General features: G+C 41.2%; 1 protein-coding gene across 1 annotated transcript in view; it reads left to right on the top strand.

Annotated features, from left to right (window-relative positions):
* Nucleotides 1-24,068, top strand: part of Muc16 (mucin 16, cell surface associated) — a 200,071-nt gene that overhangs the window by 47,226 nt on the left and 128,777 nt on the right. Inside the window, exons 11-21 of the mRNA XM_059267231.1 lie at nt 842-1,014; nt 2,315-2,350; nt 2,583-2,645; nt 5,678-5,802; nt 5,927-5,994; nt 8,648-8,820; nt 9,670-9,702; nt 15,728-15,852; nt 15,939-16,006; nt 18,290-18,462; nt 21,045-21,080. Coding sequence (XP_059123214.1) covers nt 842-1,014; nt 2,315-2,350; nt 2,583-2,645; nt 5,678-5,802; nt 5,927-5,994; nt 8,648-8,820; nt 9,670-9,702; nt 15,728-15,852; nt 15,939-16,006; nt 18,290-18,462; nt 21,045-21,080 — 1,073 coding nt within the window. The remainder of the gene's footprint in view (nt 1-841; nt 1,015-2,314; nt 2,351-2,582; nt 2,646-5,677; nt 5,803-5,926; nt 5,995-8,647; nt 8,821-9,669; nt 9,703-15,727; nt 15,853-15,938; nt 16,007-18,289; nt 18,463-21,044; nt 21,081-24,068) is intronic.

The following is a 24,068-nucleotide window of genomic DNA, read 5'->3' as shown; positions in this document are numbered from 1 at the left end:
TATTAAGCACTTCCTGCTATGTTTTGTTATAATTTCATTTATGTTGCTGTGGTAAAATACTCTGACCAAAAAAAAAAAAAGAAATACACATAAGGAAATGTTTACTTGGTTACAGTTCTAGACTACAGTCCATCGAGTGGAGAAGTTATAGTGGAAAGGGCTTGAGACAACTGATCACATCATACCCACAGTCAAGAGTAGAGAAAAATTAATGCACCCATCTGCCTGCTGGCTGTTTGCTAGCCTTCTTCAGTTCTACAGGCTCAAGACTGATGCTACCCATGATGATCTGGGTCTTTCTACATCAAATAACAAACAAGACCATTTCTCACAGGCTTGGTGACAAACTGACCTAATATCATTAATTCTTCATTAAGACTTTTCCCAGGCAGTTCGAGCTTGTGATAGGTTGACATTTAAAATTAACCATCACAGGTCTGAAACTGTTGATTCATTTTACACACAAAAATAAATCATAGAAACAGAGAAGTGGAGAAACATCTGGCATCATTCAGTGGTTGAATAGGAGTTACACCAATTGAAATTGTTTGTTTGTTTGTTTGTTTACCTTATTTGCAAACTTCTTTTCCCACCCCCATTGTCACATTTCTTAGTACGGCATGTTAAGTCATGTTATAGCTATCACGTTAAAGGATAGCACAGATACTGGCATGTTTAGATGCTGTCCTTTTTGCAAGGTCCTTGGCTCTGTTATTGTTTTCTTCTGCCACAAAGGTCATTAATTGTTCATCAGTTGCCCCACTTCTCTTCTCCCTCAGTGAAACTTTTGTGAGCCCCAAAAGTTTCCATCTCCCCATCTCTGTCTCATTTCCTTGCCCAGGCCTGAGAAAGATGGAACAGCCACCGGAGTGGATGCTGTCTGCACTCACCATTCTGATCCCATGGGCCTTACACTGGACAGAGAGAAGCTGTACTGGGAATTTAGTCATAATACCCAAGGTGTCACCAAGCTAGGATCCTTCGCTTTAGAAAAGGACAGTCTGTACATCAATGGTAAGCATCCTCTTAGGAACCATAAGCTGAAGATGAGAATGTTACCCTAAGATAAGTGGGCTCTCTAATTGGTCACAAGACCCTTCCTGTTGCTACCTGCTGCTGACACATAAGCTTTGAGTCTTCAAGTCATTCTCTTTTCTCTGTATTGCTGCATTACAAAGGCATTATTTAAATATGTATCTAACCTACGAAAGCTCTCCTCTATCCACATCTACAACCATCTCTGGTTGAAGCCAATGGCGGTTCAGTAGTGGTTCAAGTCTAGGGTTGTTTGTTGTTTTGTATTACTTTGAGGTAAGTCTTGCTATGTGACTGAGGCTGTCTTAGAACTAACAGCATAACCCAGTCTATCTTCAAACTGATGATTCCCATTTCAGCCTCATCTGAGTGCTGGGGTTAGAGGTATATACCCAATATCTGCCTATATCATATCTATATGGAGCTAAAATGTCTCTATCATGCTTGCTATGCATCAGGCCATATTCTCTGAGCCCTACTTCTATCAGAAGCTTTCATTAGAAACTTCATACTTAACTTGGAGTGATGGCTCATGCCTGTAATCCTTGAGTGTGCCTGGTACGTTCAGGGGTCATGATTTGATCTCTAGTACTATAAGGAAGAAGAGGAGAAGGGGAGGAATAAGGGAGTAAAATGAAGGAGAAGAAGCAGAAGCAGAAACAAGAAGCATTTACCAGGTGAGGCAGCCCCTGTTTGCAATCAAAGTACTTAAAAGGCGAGATGGAAGGTTTTCTGCAAGTTTGTGCTCAGCCTGGGTTACATAGAGAGTTCAAGACCTGCCTGGGCTACAGACTATGATTCTAACTCAAATAAAATAAGGATTCAATCTCAAACAAAACAAAAAGTTGAATCTTTCATCTTCCTCCCTATGTACTTTGAAAAGTAACAGTTTACAAATATATATGGTAGAATTGGGTTGTGTTTAAATTGTAAGTCCACGAGAATAGAGATAGTTCTTTTGATGACACTTTTTTTTGGTGTTTTGGTTTCTTTGGGACAAGGTTTGTCATTTCTCTGTAGCCCTGGATATCTTGGAACTCACTCTATAGACCAAGCTGGCCTGGAACTCAGAGAGATCCTCCTCACTATTTCTCTGCCTCTGCCTCTGTAGTGCTGCGATTAAAGGTATGCGCCACCACTGCTCAGCCAATGACATCTGGGTTCTAAGTGTTCCACTGTATAGACTTGAAGTCTCAGCTAGAGATGGTGATGATGGGTCTCAGCTATACCATAAACATTTCTGTCCATGTATCCCTATTCTTTCCTTTTCTCGTTGCAGATTTTACTCATCGAACCTCTGCTTCCACTCCCAACAGTGAGTACTTAAATGTCTGATGATTGCGTTCACCACACCCTGTGGGAGCAGTAGCTGATTCATACCCTACTGAATCCAAGGTCATGGAGAAGAAAAAAATAGATTAAAAGCTGGACTGTCACAACCACCGCCATATATATTTATGGCCTGATTTGGAGAGCAAAGATACTCTCTTGGACATTCATGCACTACTTCAAATACCATGTTTTTACTCTAATCCATTTCTTCTCAGCGCCTGTGACCTCTTCTCTGTTTTTCACAGGGACCTCCACCGAACACCCTAACCTCTCTACAGGTAGGTGACTTCTCTCTATAACTCCTTCTAGGAAGCCAACTTTCCCAGTTTCATAGATAGGACTTTGGAGATAGTTGAAGGAACCGAGAATGTTCATGGGTACTTCCTGTTCTATGCATTTCTCAAGAGCAGGAGATATGCCACCCTCAAATTTTCATCCATATCAATCTTGGACAACTTGTTTATCTTCTCAGTGCCTCAGTTTCTTCAACTACCAAATGATACATTTATTTAAAACTTCACACTAAGACCTTTTAAGGTCACTTCCTTAATCCCACCACTTGTAGCTCAGTAGTAGAATGCTTGAATAACAGGCCCAATCAGGGTTTGGATTTATTTTAATTTTATTTTTTGTGAATATGTATGTATCTATGTGAGTTTATGCAGGTGGCCACAGAGGCCAGAAGAGAGTGTTAGATCCCCTGTGGTTAGAATTGTAAGAATTTGTGAGCCACCAGATATGGGTGCTGTGAACTAATTCTGAGTCCTCTGACAGAGCAGGAAGTGATCTTAATTGCTGAGCCATTTTTTGCAACCCTACATCCTGGGTTTAATCGGGAAATATTTACTTAGCACCTCTTTTGTATTATATATAGGGGATAAAATGTTGAATAAATCACATATAGTTCATCACAGGTTCAGTGCATTAGGTAAAGAAGTAAGATATGTAATTATAATTAATAATAAAAAAACACTAAGAGAGGCACTAGTGATGTTCCTCAGTTAATAGACTACTCCCCCACCATACATAAAGCCCTATGTTCAATCCACAGCACCCCATAAAATTAGGTGTGGGGTCACACACCTGTTATTCTAGAATTCAAGTGGTAGAGACAAGAAGATCAGAAGATCAAGGACGTCTGTGGCTACATAGAGAGCTTGAGACCAGCACGGGATACATGAGAACCTGTCTACAAAAGATAGACTTTTATGAAGTTTCACCCTTCCCATGTGTCATACCATATGCTGTGTGGTTTTATATTTTTATTTTTTTTGTTTTGAATTAATAATAATACATTCAAGAGCTATTGGAAATTAGTATGAACTTCCTTTATATCATTCACTTATTTTCCATCCATACCTAGACCTTATGGTACCCTGGTATATATAAAAATAAAGGAAACGACACTATCAAAGTCTAAAGACTTCAGTCAGATCTTACTAGTTGTTCTAATTTACTTCTCTTTGATATGATAAAACACTCTGAACAAAAGCAACTTCAGGAAGTGCCTTTACTTCTCATTTTGGCTTATGCTTCCAGGTTACAGTCCATCACTGAGGAAAATAAATGTAGGAACTCATGGCAAGAACTTGGAGACAGGAACCATGGAGGAATTATGCTTGCTGGCTTGTTTTAGCCACAAACCTAGCTAAGTTTCTTAGACAGCCCAGGACCACCTGCTGTGGGAATGGAGCCACCCACAGTGGGATGGGCCCTCCTATATCAACTAATAAGACAACCATCTGTAGACGTACCCACAGGCTAATCTGATCGAGGTAATTCTCAAAGGGGACTTTTCCTCTCAGTTGTTTCTAGGGCAGTAGTTCTCAACCAACATCCCTTTGGCAAATCTCTAGCTGTAAAAATATTTACATCTTTACAATTCATAACAGTTGCAAAATTACAGTTAGGAAGTAGCAATGAAAATCATTTTATGGTTGGGGGATCACCACAATATGAGGAACTCTGGAAAGGGTCTCAGCATTAGAAAGGTTGAGAACCACTGTTCTAGGGTTGCCAAGTTGACAAGTAGCTTATTGGGTGACAGTTACATAAGCACCTGTCCATATATGTGTTTCTATAGCAGTTATCTCATGAACAGATTCCTGAGGCCACTACCACAGTCAAGGTCTAGAACTGCTCAATCCCCACAAAATCTTCCTCCTGTCAATCCAACCACCAGCAATCACTAATGTTTTCCTTCTCTGTAGTAATATTATTTTAAGGGCATTACATAGATGGGAAAATACAAGGTATGACTTTTGGGATCAGCTTTTTTTTCCTACTCATTCCAATGTCCTTGAGGGATTTTAGTCTTTCTCTTTTTTTCTTTTCTTCTTCCTTTTCTCTTTTTCAGTGCTAGGGATCAAACTCAGGGTCATGCTAGGCAAGTATTTTACCACTTATTTGTACACATAGTCCCCCTCCTTTTCTATTTTGATACATGACCTTGCTATGCAGCCCAGACTGGCTTCTAACTTGCAGTGTTTCTATCTTACCTCTTGGTTGCAACCTCCTTTGTGATTTACACCATTATATAGCGTTCATAATTTCCCTACACACTTTGCTTCTCCTTATTTACAGTGGATGGAAGTGAGGGACTACATCCACATGTATCCGATTAGTGATAAGGTCAGGGATGTTTTGAAATGAAATCTAGCTCAACATTGTCCTATAACCATGATAACAAAGCCTCTACAGGGTGCTGTATTCATTAAAGGACAAGTTTTGAGAAAGATGGGGTTGAATTGGTGAGAGAAGGCTCCTCTAAGGGATGTAGTTAGGTTCATGTTCAAAACGTTTGTTAAATGTTGAATAGGCTTGAATTAACATTTTTTTCTCTTCCTTTCCTCCAAACCATAAAACTTTTTTTTAAAAACCTTTGATAGGAGCTTTTAAGGGTTGTACCTCAATTCCTAGCCAGTTGGCCTGGTTTACATACCCACACTAGTACTTTATGTCTGTGGCACGCTTCTGCCATAGTTCAGTAGCTCTGTTCATACATATACATTTGTAAGTTCATTTTAACACTGTGCTTTCACCATCTCAAATCCTTCCTTTACATCAGCGTTTGGCGCTCTTGAGAACTCTGCACCTGAATCTCTACCTATTTGGAAGTGAAAAGGTATCATAGTTGCTAATACATAAACAATGTGTGCACTGTTTCTTCTGAGGCTTTTGGTCTTCCTGTCCTAAGCACCATGATCTGATTTCTTGTTTCAAACTTCCTGTCTTGGTCCTCAGAAGTTGTCTTAGAGGTAAGACCAAGTGTGACATAGACATGACCTTCTTTTTTCCCCTCTGATTGCAGTGGTCACGCCTGTCATTGCCCAGTTCACCCTCAACTTCACCATCACTAACCTGGAGTTCAAGGAATACATGCTGTACCACAGCTCCAGGAAATTCAGCACTCTGGAGCGAGTCCTCCAGCACCTGGTGAGAGGCCTGCCCATTGCATCCAAGCTTCACCTTTCTCTGGTCTTGCTCCTGTTACCCGGGTCACAGCTCCTCCGGGCTTTGCTCAGTGGTTCGTTCTTATTTTCCCTCTCCTTTCTCACAGCTCAAACCCCTGTTCAAGACCAGCAGTCTGGGATCCCTCTATTCAGGCTGTGCACTGGTGGCACTCAGGTGAGTCTATCCCAACACAAACTCAGCCAAACAGGTGGATGGAACTGAGCAATGGGCTCCCCAACTGTTCAACTGTTTGTATTTACAATCACTTAAGTCTGACTATGAAGCACCAACAATACCAGCAGCTAAATGTTATTAAGCACCAAACCCCTGAACTATTTTATAATTAATAGTTCATAGTATTTTATATTTAATAGTTCATTCAGTTCTAGCAAACGCTTCATGAAGCAGGAACAGAAAGCGAAACTGAGGTGCAGATAAATAAATGCTTTATGTCAGGTGTCACAGAATAATTGCAACATTTCAGGTACCAGATCCAAACACACATATATAGTGTACACATGGATAAACTTTTATAAATACCACATGCATTACTATGAACTACATATTACATACTAACTAATCATGGTAATTAATTATATAAGTAAGCTATAAAATACTTATATAAAATATTTATGTAGGGGATAAAGATATAGTTCACTGGTAGAGTGGGTTTTTTTGCATAGCATCCACAAGGCCCTAGAAATCAAGAAATAGTTATATGTAGGGCTAGGCTATGACTCAGTGTTAGAGTGCTTGCCTATATTGTGGAGAGCCTGAGGTTTCTTCTCCATCAGCACATAATAGGCATAATAACATAGCATATAATATAATTATATATTTTATGTTGCAGTAACACTTAAATATCTAATATATTTATATATTGAATTATATGTATTTATATATCTATATTTCATATTTTAAATTTTATGTAATTGTGCTGTATTACATATATCACATTGATAATCACTATGGGAACTGAGCAATATCAACCCATTAGGATTGCTCTGAGGATGAATGATGTATTTGTTATAGAAATAAAATGCCTTCCTAGTGAAAAATCACTCTGCAAAGTTAGAGATTAATAAAGAAAAATGCTCTTTAATAATAGCACATGACTAGTTCCATCTAATGCACAAAAGTGAACCAGCCTCAAACAGAAATTTTACCAATTTATATAGACCTTGGACTTGTATATTCCACATATGACACCATCCTTAAATCTCATTTAGGTCCTGACCTCAGTTTATACTTTGAGCAATTTAAACAGGAACAGGAGACTACAAGCCTGGCTACTTAGGCAGATGGGAGATTTACACAACAAGACATTGTGAGAATTATTTTTTAAGTATACCTGTGTGGTTCTTTTCAAATACTTGTTACCCAGGATCATCTTGCCCATCTGGTAGAACTGTATTTTCCTTATAAGAGTACAAGGGAGTTAGGGGCTGACCAGGACTTAATGGTAGTTATGAGCCTGAGCTGCCCCCTTGAGATGCTATTAGAGGTATATTCTTGGACATGGAGAAGGGCCTAATGGCTAATTATAAGTCAGGGTTGTCTCCTTTTGTCATGGGAATGGAACCTATTTGGAGATCAGTCTAGGTAAGCAAGCAGTGGCATTAGCAGTGACATTTTCTCAGCAACCCTCAATTTCGATTATGGTACAAAATTTTCTTTCCAACAGTTCCTAGAAACTTTGATTAGTATACTATTTATTATCCAGTGATACAGAGGCAGCTTTCATTTAACTAAATTCTATATTATGCGTCAATATTTTCTAAGCAAGTTTATTAGTAAATCTTTTATAACATCAATTTTATTACTTTAAGTTTCTCCTGCATCACAGTTATGAATACAAAGGGCTGGGCCCCTGCCTGGGGAAAGTTGAGTAAATGATTATTACACTTGAAAAAAATTGAAGTCACAGCCATAGGGCATGAGGGCACTTCATCCCATGGCTGGTTAGCTGGATCAATACTCTGCAGCTAATGCTGATGGGGCAGATCTGTCATCTTGCTACCCAAGAGGTTACTTATGAAGCTGCACAGGAAACAGTTTCAGAGATAGCAAGTTCAAGGCCAGCCTAGAAAAATTACTGAAATCTTGTCTCAGAAATAAAATAATTTTTTTTTTAAATTTAAAAAGGGAGTGCTGGAGATGTTGCTCAGCAACAGAATGCCTGCCTAGAATTCACTAGTGAGGGGCTGCAATATACATGAAACATAGAGCACATGCTTGGAATCTGCGAGTGTGAGGTTGAGTTCCTTCTCTAATAGCACGCATGAATGCACGCATCCCCCCCCACACACACACACGATAGTAAGGCCTTCATATGTCAAAATGAATCAGCAATTGTTTCAAAGAGACCCCCAAATAGACATTTCTCAACAATATAAGAGCTGTGATTATTCCTAGAAATTCCAAGACCTAGTGTTCCATAGGACCTGAGGTAACTAACATTACCCTTCTGAATGCAAGCTCTCCGAAGTACAATGTTAAGATCATCTCTTCTGAGACCACTTCTGCCCTTGGCTCTCAGAACCTTATGTCCATCAGAATCAGTGACAAGACTATCCTGGCATCATGTGAATTCCTAGCCCTCTCAATACTACCCTCTCTCTGTCACAGGTTTGAAGAGGCTTCTTCCACAACATACAAAGGTGGCTGTCCTTGTGATCCTAACTATTGGTTATGGTGTTTGTTTCTTCACAAGGCAACTTCTTTGTTAGAATATCTTAGTTTTTTTAGTTAGGGGCTGGCAGAAGAGAGAGGAAAGAAGAAACAGTGGGAGGCAGAGCTACCTCAACTATGTTCTATACTTACCCAGGTCTAAGAAGGACGGAACAGCCACCAGAGTGGATGCCATCTGCACGTATCACCCTGACCCCAAAGGCCACAGATTGGACAGGGAGCAGCTATACTGGGAGCTGAGTAGGTTGACTCATAGTGTCACCAGATTGGATCCCTACACCCTGGACAGGGACAGCCTCTATGTCAATGGTAAGCATCTGGATGTGGCTGAAGTTTCTTCTTAGATTGGCAGCATCTACTCTCTGGCTTTGGTCACACACACACCCCTGCCTGGCTCTTAAGAGACTAGCCATGTGCTCAATAGGTGCTGACTCAAATTGGGATCTCATCTGTTCCTCAGTTTGAACTGAACTGACCCTTGTCTATAGAGAGTCCCTGATAGGCCTGACTTCATGAACCCCAATCCATTATATATCTTTAAGTCTCTCTAGTATTTTTTTTTCGAGAATTTTTTTAAAGATTTATTTATTTATTATGTATACAGTATTCTGCCTACATACCAGAAGAGGGCACCAGATCTCATTACAGATGGTTGTGAGCCACCATGTGGTTGCTGGGAATTGAACTCAGGACCTCAGGAAGAGCGGCCAGTGCTCTTAATCTCTGAGCCATCTCTCCAGCCCCTCTCTAGTATTTCTATCAGTTACTTTTCCCATTATAGATACCCAAGAGAAGCAACTTAAGTAGAGATGTGTTTATTTGTGCTCGTAGCTTTATAAGGGACAATCTACCATGGAGGGAAGATAGTTGAAACAGTTCCTCCCATAGCAGTGCCAGCTCATGACTCTGCTTATTGCAGATCAGAAAGCACAGATTCTAAACTGAACCCAGGGCAGTATGTCTTTAAGAGCCCACCACTGATGGTTTATGACTAGGTCCCATGTCCCTGAGATTTCACAGCCTCCCAAAACTGTGCCATCAGATTGGGAATAATTATTTGAACACTAGGGCCTGTGAATGCCATTTTGCGATCAAACCACAACAGTACATTTCTCTCTCTCAACCCTGACACTATTTTATCCTCTGTTGTTGCTGCAGGTTTCACCCATCAGAGCTCTGCGCTTATCACCAGCACTGAGTATTCAACAGATGTTCCAGTGACTCCCCATCTCACACCAAGTAAAGCAGGAGCTGACCCCTCCTAATGCCTCTCATGTTCTTTAACTGGAGCAAGGGATCTGAGAGGGCAGTTATTTACCTCCTTCTCTGTCTGCACTTCCAAGACAGTCCCAATTCAAGCTTTCTGTGCAAAAAGTTACATTAATCTTTTCTGGTATTTCTGCTGTGAGAGTGCCTTGCTTTTTTACTAATGATGGTTTCTTTTTAGCTCCTAGGACTACCACAGTAAACCTGGGAACCTCTGAGGCTCACTCCTTCCCCGGAACCACAGGTAAGTACCAGTTTGTGGCATCTATTTTAGAAGGAGCATTAAAAGTGTCAATGCCTCTAATATAATGTACTGAAAGATAAGTTGTCATAGTAAATATAGTGATTTCATCAACCAACAACCTTCATTAAGCACCTAATCTGTGCCAGATAGTTGGGAGACACAGCAGGAAACACACAAAAAAAGTATCTGCCCTTAGAATTTATATTTTTATGGGACTTCTAATGGTGTTGATGTTGGTGTTCATAGTGTTAATAGAAATGGTGTTATTCACAGTGTTGATGGAAATAATCATGTTGATAATATTAATAATTATGGTGGTAGTAACGGTGGTGGTAAAAGTTTTATAATTGTGACAGTGATGATAAACTGATTATTATTAAGCTAGTGTTGATAATGATGATGATATCTTTGATGATGCTGATGATAGCTGCAATGGTGATATTGGTGATGCTGATGATAGTGAAGATAGTGTTGGATGACAGTGATATGATGATGTTGGTGGTGGTAGTGTTAATGATGATGGTAATGATCCTATTAATGCTGATGATGTTGATGATGATGATAGTAATGAAGATGATGGTGTTGGTAGTGATAATGTTAATAATGGTGGTGGTAGTGATGCTAAAGACGGTGATATTAAAGACAGAGTTAATGGTGTTGGTAGTAATGGTGTTAATGATAATATTGATGAAGATAGTAATGTTTGGTTATAGTAGGATGACCATGTTTAGTGGTGGTAGAGGTGATGAAAATGATGATAATGGTGATTGTATTGGTGGTATTGATAATAGTGTTAGTGCTGACAGGGTTAAGGGTAATGGTGGTGGTAGTTTTGATGATGGCATTGATTATGGTTATGTTATTGATTATAATAATGGTGTTGATGATGCTATAGCAATGATGACAATGTTGATTATGGTGATGTGTGATGATAATGATGGAAGTGATGTCTGTAAAAACAGTGATGGCAAAAACAATGATGATGAAGATAAGGATGATGCTGACAACAAAGTTGAAAGATAATATCTGACCTAAATACTAAATGCTATTCATTTTTATACTATGAACCTCACTAGTTGTATCTTATATCCCCTTTAAACAAGCTTTACAGGCAAGAGAGGTATAGAAACACTTTCATCACTCATTTTCTAAAGTTGGCATATATTAGTTATATAAGATATTTGGTTTCATTACGACATTTTCATACATATATATATAATGTACTTTTCTCATACTCACCTTTCATTACTTCTCTTGTCCTCTGCTATCTTCTCCATGGTCTCCTTACTCTCCCAAAATAGTCTTTCCAATTTTACAAATTTTAAACTTTATTTTTAAATCTAGATTCTGCATATAAGATAAAATGCATGACATTTGTCTTTTTGAACGGCTTGCTTTACTTAACATGATGCTCTACAGTTCCACCCATTTTTTGCAAATGTCTATTTCATTCTTCTTTATAGTAGATAACATTCCATTGTGTCTATATACCAGATTTTCTTTTTCCATTCATCTGTTGAAGGGTACAGGGGCTAATTCTTTTTCCTGGATTTTATGAATAGTTCTGGAATAAACAAAGACATGTAGGTATCTCTGTTGTATGTGACTTAGCTTCACTCAGGCAAATCAAGCAGTATTCACTTTTAATTTCTGGGTTGACTTTGAGAAATAAATCTAGCATAAACTCATATTTTCTCTACTTTTGAATAATATCTTTACTACAGTTAACTCTGATATCGAGCAAATCTGTTTTGCTTTTGGTAACACAATGCCTTATGCATGATATGCTACAAGAAATGTACTCATTCCTTCAAGAAAAGAAGGAATGAAGTATGTTTCTAGAAAAGTAAGGAAACATCCCTTCCTTTTACTGATTCAAATCTGCAGTAATTCTCAGATTTCCTCTGTACAGCTATGTAGCACCTACACCAACCCTTCTTCCACAGTAAATGTCACCAGTTGACAATGGCATTCATTTGCATCCGAAACAAGTCCTCTTCCATGATAGACATCACCAGTTGATAGTAGCAGCCATTCCACCTGTAACAAGCCCTCTTTTGTGGTAGATATCACCAGCTGGTAATATTATCCCTTTCTACCTGTAATAAGCCCTCTTCCTGGTAGAAAATACTAATTGATAATAGTATCCACTTATTCTATATTTAAAGTAGCCCCAGAATCCTCACCACCCAAATACGTCAGGAAGTTACTTCTAATCCATTTTGATTGTAAGATAGTCTAGGATTCTCTGACATGTAAGGAATTTTGTAATTTTTCTGTGAGATATCTGTGATATTCAAGGCTTAGCATAAGCTCATCTGGGTCATGAGATGTGATTTCAGCCAGTTCCCTGCTTTCTCTGGCCAACAGCCAAAGAACAACATACATTATTTCTACTCAATGCCTTTGTAATTCTGTACTACAGTGACCTATAGATCAAAATGTCACAACCTTGGTCTTGGATCCTATAAGAACCTATCCTCAATATATATAAAGGAAAAGCTCAGGGGTATTGAAATTAATAGTGCAATCTCTACATTTATCTGGCTTATGAGTTGAGTTCACCGAACTAGGCCCTCTGAATGTGGGTGAAAGTTGCATGACTTGATGTGTTTGTGGGTCCCTTGGCAATGGGAACAGGACTTACCCCGGATACACGAACTGGCTTTTTAGAGCTCATTCCCTATGGTGCAATGCCTTACTCAGCCTTGATGCTGGGGGGAGTGGCTAGGTCCAGCCTCAACTTGGTATGCCAGCCTGTGTTGTACCACACACAGTAGGCTGGGCCCTCCTACATCAAGCATTAATCAAGAAAATGTCCCACAGACATGGCCACAGGCTAAGCAGATGGAAGCTGTGGTAGCTTGAATGTAATTGGCCTCCATAAGCTCATAGGAAGTGCCATTATTAGGAGGTGTGGCTTTTTTGGAGTAGGTATGGCCTTGTTGAAGGAAGTGTGTCACTGTGGAGGAGGGCTTTGAGGTCACATATATGTTCAAGCCATGCCCAGTGTCTTAGTTCACTTCCTGTTGCCTGCCTATGAAGATGTAGAACTCTCAGCACAAGCCCCATGCCTGCCTGCATGCTGCCAGGTCCTACCATGATGATAATGGACAGAACCTCTGAACTGTAAGCCACTCCATTAAATGATTTCCTTTATAAGAGTTGCCATGGTCATAGTGTCCCTTCACAGCAATAGAAACCCTAAGACAGAGGCAATTTCTCAACTGAGATTTCCTCTTCCAAAGTGGCACTATTTTTGTTAAGTTGACAAAAACTAGACAGTACAGTATTCTTTATGAGGATGTAAAACTGCTTATAGGACCACTTCAATGGTGATATTTTTATTATTAAGAAAGGAATGATTATAGATACAAAAGAGATGGAAATTGATATAATAGACACTTGTCGTACAGAAGGCCATTTGATGGCTTTGTTGAGTACCAGGCAATAACTTGAGGGATAGCAGTGAGGAAAACAGTGAAAGTCATTGTCATAGAGTTGGTGGGATTACAATCTAAGAAAAGGAATTAATTACTAAAATAAGACATCTTAAGAGCATCCTGGCCTCTTTCCTTCTGTCACTCCACTTTCCACCCATCAGAACGCTTGGTCTAGAACATATCAATTTGGGTCCATTGCTTTCTTCACCCTCACTCCACCTGTCATCCAGGCCACTAATACCTCTTACTCAGATACCAGATATGGTTTTCCTGGGGTTTCTCTGCTTCTATTTTTCCCTCTGTAATCTGTTTACCACATACCAACCACAGGAAGATTTTTAAATGTGTATCAGATACCTGGGTATAGTGTCCCACACCTGAAATCCCAGCACTTGGAAGGCTGAGACAGGAGGATCTGAGTTCAAGGCCACTATGGACTATATAATAAGATTCTGGCTCAAGAAAGTTCATTAATTTAAAACATAATGTCAGAGTATATTACTTTTCTAGATGAAATATTTCTGTAATTTCTCGTTATTATTGCAAGATTCACATTTGGGGCTGGGGAGATGGCTCAGCATTTAAGAGCACTAAGGGCTCTTGCAGAGCGGGTTCAGTTCCCATCACCCACATGCCAGCTTCCCACCATCTGTAACTCCAGTCCCAGGGCTTCTGGTGCCCTCTTCTGACCTCTACAGGCACTACATGCATGTGGTCCACAGACCTACACAGGCAAAACATCCATACATACAAAATTAAAATAAATGTGATAAAACAAAACACATTACTCACTACACATACCTCTCAATGACCATTCCTTTCTTTTTTCTTCCCTCTCTCTCCCTCTTTCTCCATTCCTTCTTCCTAACCTCACTCGTTCTCCCTCCCTCCCTTTCCTTTTGCTTCCTTCCTCTCTCCTCCTTTCCTTTTCCTTTTCTACCCTCTTTCTTTTCCCCTCCCATACTTCATTTTTCTTTCTTCCTCCATTCTTCCCTTCCTGACTTCATCCTTTTCCTTCTTCCTTTCTTTCTTTCTTTCTTTCTTTCTTTCTTTCTTTCTTTCTTTCTCCCTTTCCTTTCTTTCCTCCCTTCCTTATTCATAGCTTCCGATTAGTTTCACCAAGAGAAGGCATTGGTAGAACAGTGGTGGAGAGGTCAGCAAGGGTCTCTCTCACCAGCTCTCTCTCTCTCTCTCCTTCACGCATTGTGGACAGTGAGGGCTGTGTTTCCTCCATGGGTTGCTGATACTCTCTGACATGACAATGCTTTGCCCCTTTGTCTTCCAGATATTTGGGATTGATTTCCTAATATTTGCATCCCTCCTTCAGGGGGTTGGTTTTATTGTTATTGTTGGGATTCTTTCATAATTAAATATCTGACATTTATTCTATTTTACTAACCAGAAATATTTGCTATGTTATTCCTTGTAGGGAATACATATTTACTGAAGAAAGGAAGAAAATAAAATTGCAATCAGTGGGGCTAGAGAGATAGGTCATTGATGAAATGCTTTTGCTTGCTTTGCAAATATGAGGATCCAAGTTCTATTCCCAGAACCCATGTGCTCACTTGTAATCTCCATGCTTCAGAGATAGGATAGGTAGGTTCCTGGTGCTATCTAGCTAGATAGACCAGTCGATGTGGTGAGATCTAGGCTAAAGAGACTTATCTCAAAAGAATAGTAGAAGGGGATAGACAGTGTTCAAGGAATGACATCCAAGGATGTCCTCCCCCCCCCCCCCCCCGCCACACACACACAGACATACACACACACTCACATACACACACACACACGTACACACACACACACACATACACACACCATACATATGTATATACACAGGCACATACATTCCCATGTATATGAACATAGACACAATAAAGAGCAGTCACATATAAGTTAATTTATGGTCCATGTCTGCTCTGGTTCAAGAACCAATCGAGCAGTTGGTAAAGGTTGTAGGACCCCTCCTCTCTCTCTTGCAAACACACACACACACACACACACACACACACACACACACACACACAGAGAGAGAGAGAGAGAGAGAGAGAGAGAGAGAGAGAGAGAGAGAGAGAGAGAGGAAGTATACATTTCTCCATTTCTATCTGCATTGGCTCAAGGACCAATTGAGTGGAGTCCTCTGACAGAGAGAATAAGAGCCTCCATTCAGGAGGACTGGTGCAGGCTGTACGCAGGGCAAGACAAGGATCTCATACAAGCTGAAGACAGATGTTCTCTTCTCTGCCTTTCTGCTTTGCAGCCTTGACCCATTCCCTGGTGCCTTTTACCCTCAACTTCACCATTACAAATCTACAATACACACCAGTTATGAAACACCCAGGATCCTTAAAGTTCAACAAAACCGAGACAGTCCTGCAGCACCTGGTAAGAGCCCTTATATAATGACCTCCCACTTCTCCCTCTTAATCACCCCCAAATCTCTTACTCTTTTCTCTCTCCTTCCTCTCCAGCTTGCTGCTGTGTTCAAGAATACCACCATTGGTCCATTGTACTCTGGGTGCCAGCTGACCTTGCTCACGTAAGATGTCTAGGAATGTGTGCTTCCCACATTCCTGACTCTCCCTGTTCCCCACTTGCCCATCAAAGCCATACTGAGTACTGGGGATACTCTCTCTACTGAATCTTCTCCCCAGTTTTCATCCTCTGAACTATACTATACACCTAACTAAGGTGTATAATATAACCCCAGGAATAATTTCTCAGCAATGTTCAAAATTATTCTCCATTCAAGAAAATGTATAAATCCAAACAGAATAGTTTCTGTGGCATGCTCACCTCTCTTTTTTAAAGATTTATTTTTATTTGACTGTGTGTGTGTGTGTGTGTGTGTGTGTGTGTGTGTGTGTGTGTGTGCAGAGTCATGTGTGTCTGCCCATGTGCATGCGTGTGTGTGCAGCAGTGAGATGACAACTTATTAACTTATTGGGAGTCATTGCCCACCTTCCACCTTGTTTATGAGTCAGTCTCTCTTGTTGTTGCTTCCTCTGGGCTGCAAAAGCAAACTTTCAGCTGATTCTCCCGTCTCTGCCTCCCACATCTCCATGTCAGTGCTCATGCTGGAATTACAGCTACAAACAATTATATCCAGTGTTTAAAGCTTATGTTGTTAAGGTTATACTATATGCAGTCTTCTCCAATGAGTTATCTGATTGCTTGACATGTTCATTTCATAAGCCCCATTGGAAGTACTCAAGGGGGCTGAAGAGTTTTGTGCACACACATGCACACAGCTAAGACAAAAAGGAAGTGCTAAGAAATGAAACAACTGCGTTATTTCCAAGGTCATTGAGCTAAATCACCTATTTGTTTCTTAAGCTTATCCTGAGATGATTGACTAAATATCGTAGGAGGCTGGTACAAGTTAAACATTTCTAAATCTAAATTGCTTACAGCTCCAGAATTCTCTCTCTCTCTCTCTCTCTCTCTCTCTCTCTCTCTCTCTCTCTCTCTCTCTCTCTCTCTTCTCTCTCTCTCGTATGAGAGAGTGTGTGCAGGTATATCACTTGTCTGGGTGTCTTTAGCCCAAGGTTAACATGTCTGTCCTTCATTGTTTCCCCACCTTATATTTTTGAGACAGTCTCTCAGTAATCCTGAAGCTCACCATTTCATCCACACTGGCTGGCCAATGAGATACAGGGGTAACTCCCTCAGCTCTGGGATTAGACATATGCACTGCCATGCCCAGATGTGGTTGTGGCTGTTGGGATATGAACTTGGGTCTTCATGCTTATGGAGCAAGTGCTCTTGCTCACTGAGCCATGTGCTTAGCCCTAGAATTTCCAGTGTCAAGTTGACATTCAAAATTTTTTGGAAATTAGAGAAATTTAAATTTCATGTTAAAGATGCAAAATTGGTAAAATTCTGTGCAAATATTCCAAAGTCTTAAAAGCTCTGATAGCTGGAAAAAAAAAACTGTAGTCCTAAGCATTTCAGATAAGAGATGCTCAACTTGAATGTACATGATAAATAAGCATCCTGCCTCCTCTAGTCCAAGTTTGCCTTCTTTGTCCAATGACTGTTTACAAATTCTAGATTACTTTACCTTGCACAAATGCTAACTTTATCTCTGTGGTGTGTGTGTGTGTGTGTGTGTGTGTGTGTGTGTGTGTGTGCGCGCGCGCGCGCGCGATGGTTGTACACGCATCTATGTGCACATGCCTATGGAGGCCGGAGGTCAACCTCAGTTATTGTCCCTCGGGTCTCACCACCTTGTTTTTGTTGTTTCTGGTTGGTTGGTTTGTTTCATTTTGGTTTTGCAGTCTCTCATTGCCTTGGAACTTTTCAGTATGGCTAGGTTGACAGTGAGCCTTTGAGATCTATCTGTTTCACATCGCTAGCATGGGGCTTACAAATGCATACCACCACACTCAGCTTTTTAACATGGGGTCTCGGATTGAGCTCAGCTGCTAATGCTTGCAAAGCATAGTTACTGACAGAGCCATCTGCCTTGCACTCTTGTGGTATTTTCTGACATGATTCTTCTTTTTTTTTTTTTCAAAAAAGGATTTTATTTTTGCTTATATTTATATTCATATGTAAGTGTATGTCTATATGTGAGCATGCATACCTGCATGTAGGTGCTCCTGGAAGATAGAAGATGTCAGATACCCTGGAGCTGCAGGCACAGGGATTGTGAGCTGTCCAATACAGATACGCTGGTAACCAAATTCAGGTTCTCTGCAAGAGCAGCAAGCATCATTAGCTTATTGAGCCGTATCTCCAGCCCTCAGACATACTCTTTCAAGCCATCCTCATCATCTGTTTTGAATTTATTCTCATCCCTATATCTCCCTGCACTCAGGCCTGAGAAGGATGGATCAGCCACTGGAGTGAACATGATCTGTACCCATCGATCTGAGCCCACAGGCATGGGGCTAGACCCAAAGCAGCTGTACTGGGAGCTGAGTCATGAGACCCATGGCATCACCCAGCTGGACTTTATGACTCTGGACAAGAACAGCCTTTATGTCAATGGTGAGTGGGTGAGCAGCTACAAACTGCCTTCCCCAGGGAGTTCATTGTACAGTCTATACTCTGGACCACACACGTACACACACACGTACACACACACACACACACACACACACACACACACACACACACAGAGACAGAGACAGAGACAGAGACAGACAGACAGACAGACAGACAGACACAGACAGACAGACAGAAAGGGGAGACAGAGAGGGGGAGGAGGAGAGGAAGGAGAGGAGGAGGGGAAAGAAAGGGGGAGAGAAAGGCAATAGCTTTTGTTGAAATATAGGAGAGACTAGATACAGATAGCAAGGAATGGACATGGTACTGCAGACAACCTGATAAAGAATTTCTTCTTTATGGTCTAATTATATTTTCTGGATTTTGTCTACAGAGTCTCTATTCACGTGTGTGTGTGTGTGTGTGTGTGTGTGTGTGTGTGTGTGTGTTTTGTTGGGGTTCAAACCCAAAGCTTTATGTATGCTAGGCAAGTATTCTATTATTGACCTCTGATTTTTACATCCAGTCCCTAGAATCTGCATTTTGACAACATTGGGTAAATAAGACTTAAAAATAAATCCAAGTTAGGCCAGGCAACACTTACCTGCACCCTAGCTACTTGTTGCTGGAGAATTTCTCTCCAGCTCCCGCCACCAAGTCCCGCCAGTCTCAGAGCCCACTTATAAAATAAACACACAGACTCTTACATTATTTAAACTGCTTGGCCATTAGCTCAGGCCTGTTATTGTCTAGCTCTTACTCTTATATTTAGCCCATTTCTATTAATCTTTACTTTGCCACATGGCTCATGGCTTACTGGTACCTTACATCTTCCTTGTCCTGATGGCGACTCCAGGCAGTCTCTCTCTCAGCCTTCCACTTCCCAGAATTCTTCTCCTTGTCCCGCCTATACTTCCTGCCTAGCCAATGGCCAATCAGTGATTTATTTACTGACCAATCAGCAACACACTTGACATACAGACCATCCCACAGCACTTCCCCTTTTCTTTTCTTAAAAAGGAAGGTTTTAATCTTTACATATCTCCAAAGTCAGCTTGGTATATTTGGGAATTTGGGCGTAGTTTCTCTTACTACTTCCTGCTGAAGGGGGGCGCTGTATCTTATGGGGATACAAAGAAAATTTTAGAATTATGGAATAGTCCATGAGGGTATGTCGTCTGAGCCAGTTGCCTTGAAACCATTCTGGATGTTGGATCATCAGGGCCATGGTGTCATCGGAGACCTTTCAGGGGGTCTTGGCTGGTCAAACCTGATGTATCTTAATCTGGAAAAAATCCATAGTCTCTGGCTTTCTGTGGAAACAAAAGCAGAGACTCTTTTCCAAAGCAACATATCCTTATATCCAAATTTTGAAGTCAAGGTACCTTTAAAATATACATTTTGGCATAACTCAACAGCTTTTACAATCAAATGTTTTTCTGTAGTTACGAATATCAAAGAGAACATAATCCAGATTCTCTGTGTGGTAGTCATCTTTACGTGGCTTATTTTTTTATATTAGCTTGAGCCTATTCCTTTAAAAAGCAGCCTTCTAATCCTGAAACGGTGCAGTGGCTGCTGGCTCCGCCCACTTCAGTTTCCCAACATGGCGGTGGTCTGCTTTCCGCCAGCTCTGGGAGCCGTAACTCTCAGAAATAGTGGGTCTACACTTTTACCAAAGTAGCGTGTAGCCCAGAAACCTCTTTTTTTGTTTTGTACTAGCAAAGGCTAAATCCACCACACAGTTTAATGTGCTACTTGCAGAGGCCTCATTCCCACCATACTGTAGGTCGAGAGCGCACGCTAGGAACCCGCCAGTAGCTCAAACCGGCAGCTGCCGCTTATTTGAGAGAGACAATTAGGAAGCTGTTTTTAGCTCCGTTTTAGAATCTTTTTTCTAAGTTTTTAGGTGGAAACTCTTGCCACCACGTTGGACGCCATTTGTTGCTGGAGAATTTCTCTCCAGCTCCCGCCACCAAGTCCCGCCAGTCTCAGAGCCCACTTATAAAATAAACACACAGACTCTTACATTATTTAAACTGCTTGGCCATTAGCTCAGGCCTGTTATTGTCTAGCTCTTACTCTTATATTTAGCCCATTTCTATTAATCTTTACTTTGCCACATGGCTCATGGCTTACTGGTACCTTACATCTTCCTTGTCCTGATGGCGACTCCAGGCAGTCTCTCTCTCAGCCTTCCACTTCCCAGAATTCTTCTCCTTGTCCCGCCTATACTTCCTGCCTAGCCAATGGCCAATCAGTGATTTATTTACTGACCAATCAGCAACACACTTGACATACAGACCATCCCACAGCAGCTACTTGTATATGATGATACACACCTGTAATCTCAGCCACTTAAGAGAACTGTAAGTGGAAACATCGTGAGTTCGAGGTCTTTCTGGGCTATAATGTGGTACTCTGACTTAATCAAGTAGAGGTGATCTAGGGATCTAGATAAGTGGCAGAACAATTCCCTAGCATGTACAAGGCCTTAGATGCTTGCTCATTGATTCTAGGCTCTTGCAACTTTTTTTCATTCCTTGTTCCTTGACTATTAACTTTTGGTCTTTTTTTTAATACAGGTTATAACCATTGGTTCCTGACCTCAACCACTAGCAGTGAGTATCATTTCACCTTTTTTTTTTTTACCCCCTACCCCACATCCCTAGAAAGGGAAGAAGCCAAAATAGCCTAAGTTTTCCTCATCTGTATCTTTATTTCCTGACTTAGAAGAGATACTCCCAGAACAGATTCAGGCAGTGAAAAATGATTTTAAGATCTTATGATGAGCAGCCCATGCCTAGGGAAGCCGCCTTTCTCTGATTCATTATAATTTTCATCTAATTGCTATGACTTTATACTAGTATCCCGCAATAAGTACAACTCATGTCTTGGGGTCTTCAGGTATGAGCTTCCACTTTAGGTACCTTTCTACAGGTCTGGTAAAAAGGCTCAGTTGATGAAGTGCTTGCTATACAGGCACGAGGACCTGAATTCAATTCCCACCATGCACATAAAAGCTGGGCATGGTGGTACGTATTGTAATCTTAGCACTGGGGAGGCATAGGAAAGTGTGATACCTACTACAAACTTCTAATGTCCTGTGACAGTGGTACATCAGGAAAGCCCTGAGGCTTCATTCATTCATTTATTTATTTGTTCATTCAACAAGTTTTTATTAAGCACTTACTGTATAAAATGCCCTGATGATGTGACATAAACAAAATAGTATGGGCTCTAGACTGTGGAGAACAGACAGCAGAGCAGACAGAGAAAGAAAGTAGGACTATACAGGTAAGTGCTCAATTAAAATAGATGACTGTCACGGCGCTGGTGTGTGAGTTCACGTGGGTCCATAGAATAAAGACTCAGAGGCACCTGAAGAATGAATCTAGCCTTTTCCAGCTACAGGAGGATCCAGCCTCTAAGGACTGAAGTGCTTTCCTTTCACCCGGGGCATTTTTATTTTTCTCCATATTAACACTTTAGCAAGTTGATTTCGATATGCTCAAAATAAATTGAAAGAAGCTTCTAAAAATACAATGCCAAGTGCAAATTTCTGGATTCATCCAGTACCACAGTTTTCCAGGTTTCCCCAAACCAAGTTTCTCACAGGTTTTGTGTCCTTGGGAAACTCTCAGACAAGATTCACAAAGGGGGGGCGACAGAAACAAAGGATACTTCTAAACAAAAGATGGATTAGGGCTAGGTGCTGCTTTGGAGCCAGGCCAGGGGTAGCCCAGCGGGAATGCTGCCACAGATGACCCTAGTGTGGGACCCACAGGTACATGGATGAGCTTCTCTCCCCTTACTTTTCTAATGACCTGAGTCATCAGGGATAAGGGTCTTGAACAGTAAAGTGTTGAATTAGAGAACCAGAAATGAGAAATAAAGAAGACAAGAAATAAGATGAAAAGACAAAGGAAATTTTGCATAACCTGATGACTTATGCCAAGCAAGTTTATTAAGAAGTCAGTATTATATATATACTGTTTCCAAGGGGGTAAATGGCCCAGCTCAGCAGAGAGCTAAGTCAAGATAATGTTGGCAAAGAGAGAACAGGATATTTCACAGATACAGCTGCCTTAGGACTGATTACTACATCCCAGAAAAAAAAGTCAGGTCCCTAAAAACCACAACCTCAACTCCTCCAAGGCACTGACTCCAGCATCAGACTGGCCTTGCAAGTCCATTCCTGGACAAGGACACAGAACTAAAGTTTCTTCTGTCCTTTCATCAAGGACTCTGAGAAAGACCTAGATCAGTCTGGTGACTCCCCACATTCTTTGTGTGTGTGTGTGTGTGTGTGTGTGTGTGTGTGTGTGTGTGTGTGTGTGTGTTGTATAAATGTTTGTGCATGCATGCATATATATGCATGTGGATGCCAAAGATCAATGATGGGTGTTTTCCCATAGTCTCTCCACCTTAATTTTTGAGATAGTGTCTCCAACTGACCTGTAGCTCACCAATTCATCTGGCCAAGGAGCTCCAGAGATCCTTCTGTCTCTGCCTTCCAAGTGCTGGGATTACAGGTGTGTAGTGTAGCTCCACACCCAGCTTTTTGCGTAGGTACTGAAGATCTGAAATCAGGCCCTCATGATTGTGAGACAAGCACTGGACTGACTAAGCCATCTCCACAGCCCCTTAGTTTTCAGCTGAGGAAAAATGAGAACAACATACTGTATGCATAGACCTGAGAACTACAACATCATCTAGCATGGGCTGGCTCTACTTCAGCTGAGGTTCAGCATCCTATACACAGCCTTCTCATAGCTTGAGGGGCTCTGCTGAAGGTTCTGAAAGAACAGACACCACTCTTAGCTTATTCTATTCTCTTGTTTTCCATCACTGAAAGTGCTAGGTCTTGAGGTTCAAGGAGAACACTGAGGCAGACTGATTTGGGATAAGAGATACATTAGAAGAGTAATTAGTCCCATGGACAGGCAGAACAGTGGTGTGTCTGAGGTGATATCAAGCCCATGAAGCACCGTGATGATCCTTTCTTATAGATCTCAGAGGAAGAAAGTAGTTTCATGTAGTCAGGCTGCCCCTGATTGCTGGATGGGCAGCATGGGGAGGGAAGAGAGGGATCTTACATTTCCAGGAAGGAATATGTGACTCTTAGGTATGGAGGAAGTTAAGAAGAGGGGCACATTTAGTTTCAGGTGTACCAAGAATAGTAGTGCTCTGAATGTGCCTGAGTGTGGCACCCTAAGATCTGTGAACTTCGTGGGGGTGGCGTGGGGTGGAGTGGGTATGGGGTGGGAATGGGGTGGGGTAGGCGTGGGATGGGATTTGGGTGGAGTGGGGTTGGGATAGGGTGGGGTAGGGGGACAGTGTCTGTTATTCTCTTAGAATCCAGGAACCTGAAGAGTCTGTTAGGGATTAGGGATTCACAGACAGGATTTCAGTAGGGTGCTTTCATTTCCGGTACAACGAAAATAAAGAAGCTGTTGCTGGTGGGCGTGGCCAGAACAGCAAACACCTACTGCTTCCGGGGTACACTGATCCCTGACCACTTGAGAAAATTGAGGATTCGCTATCATCTGGAGCTGCCGATGGACCTTGATAAGGGTTTGAGAAGAACAAGACTAACGCCACAAAGG

Source organism: Peromyscus eremicus, chromosome 7, assembly GCF_949786415.1.
Source record: "Peromyscus eremicus chromosome 7, PerEre_H2_v1, whole genome shotgun sequence".
Taxonomy (NCBI): Eukaryota; Metazoa; Chordata; class Mammalia; order Rodentia; family Cricetidae; genus Peromyscus; species Peromyscus eremicus.
Note: the sequence above shows the minus strand (reverse complement) of the source record. Positions and strands in the feature narration are given on the sequence as shown.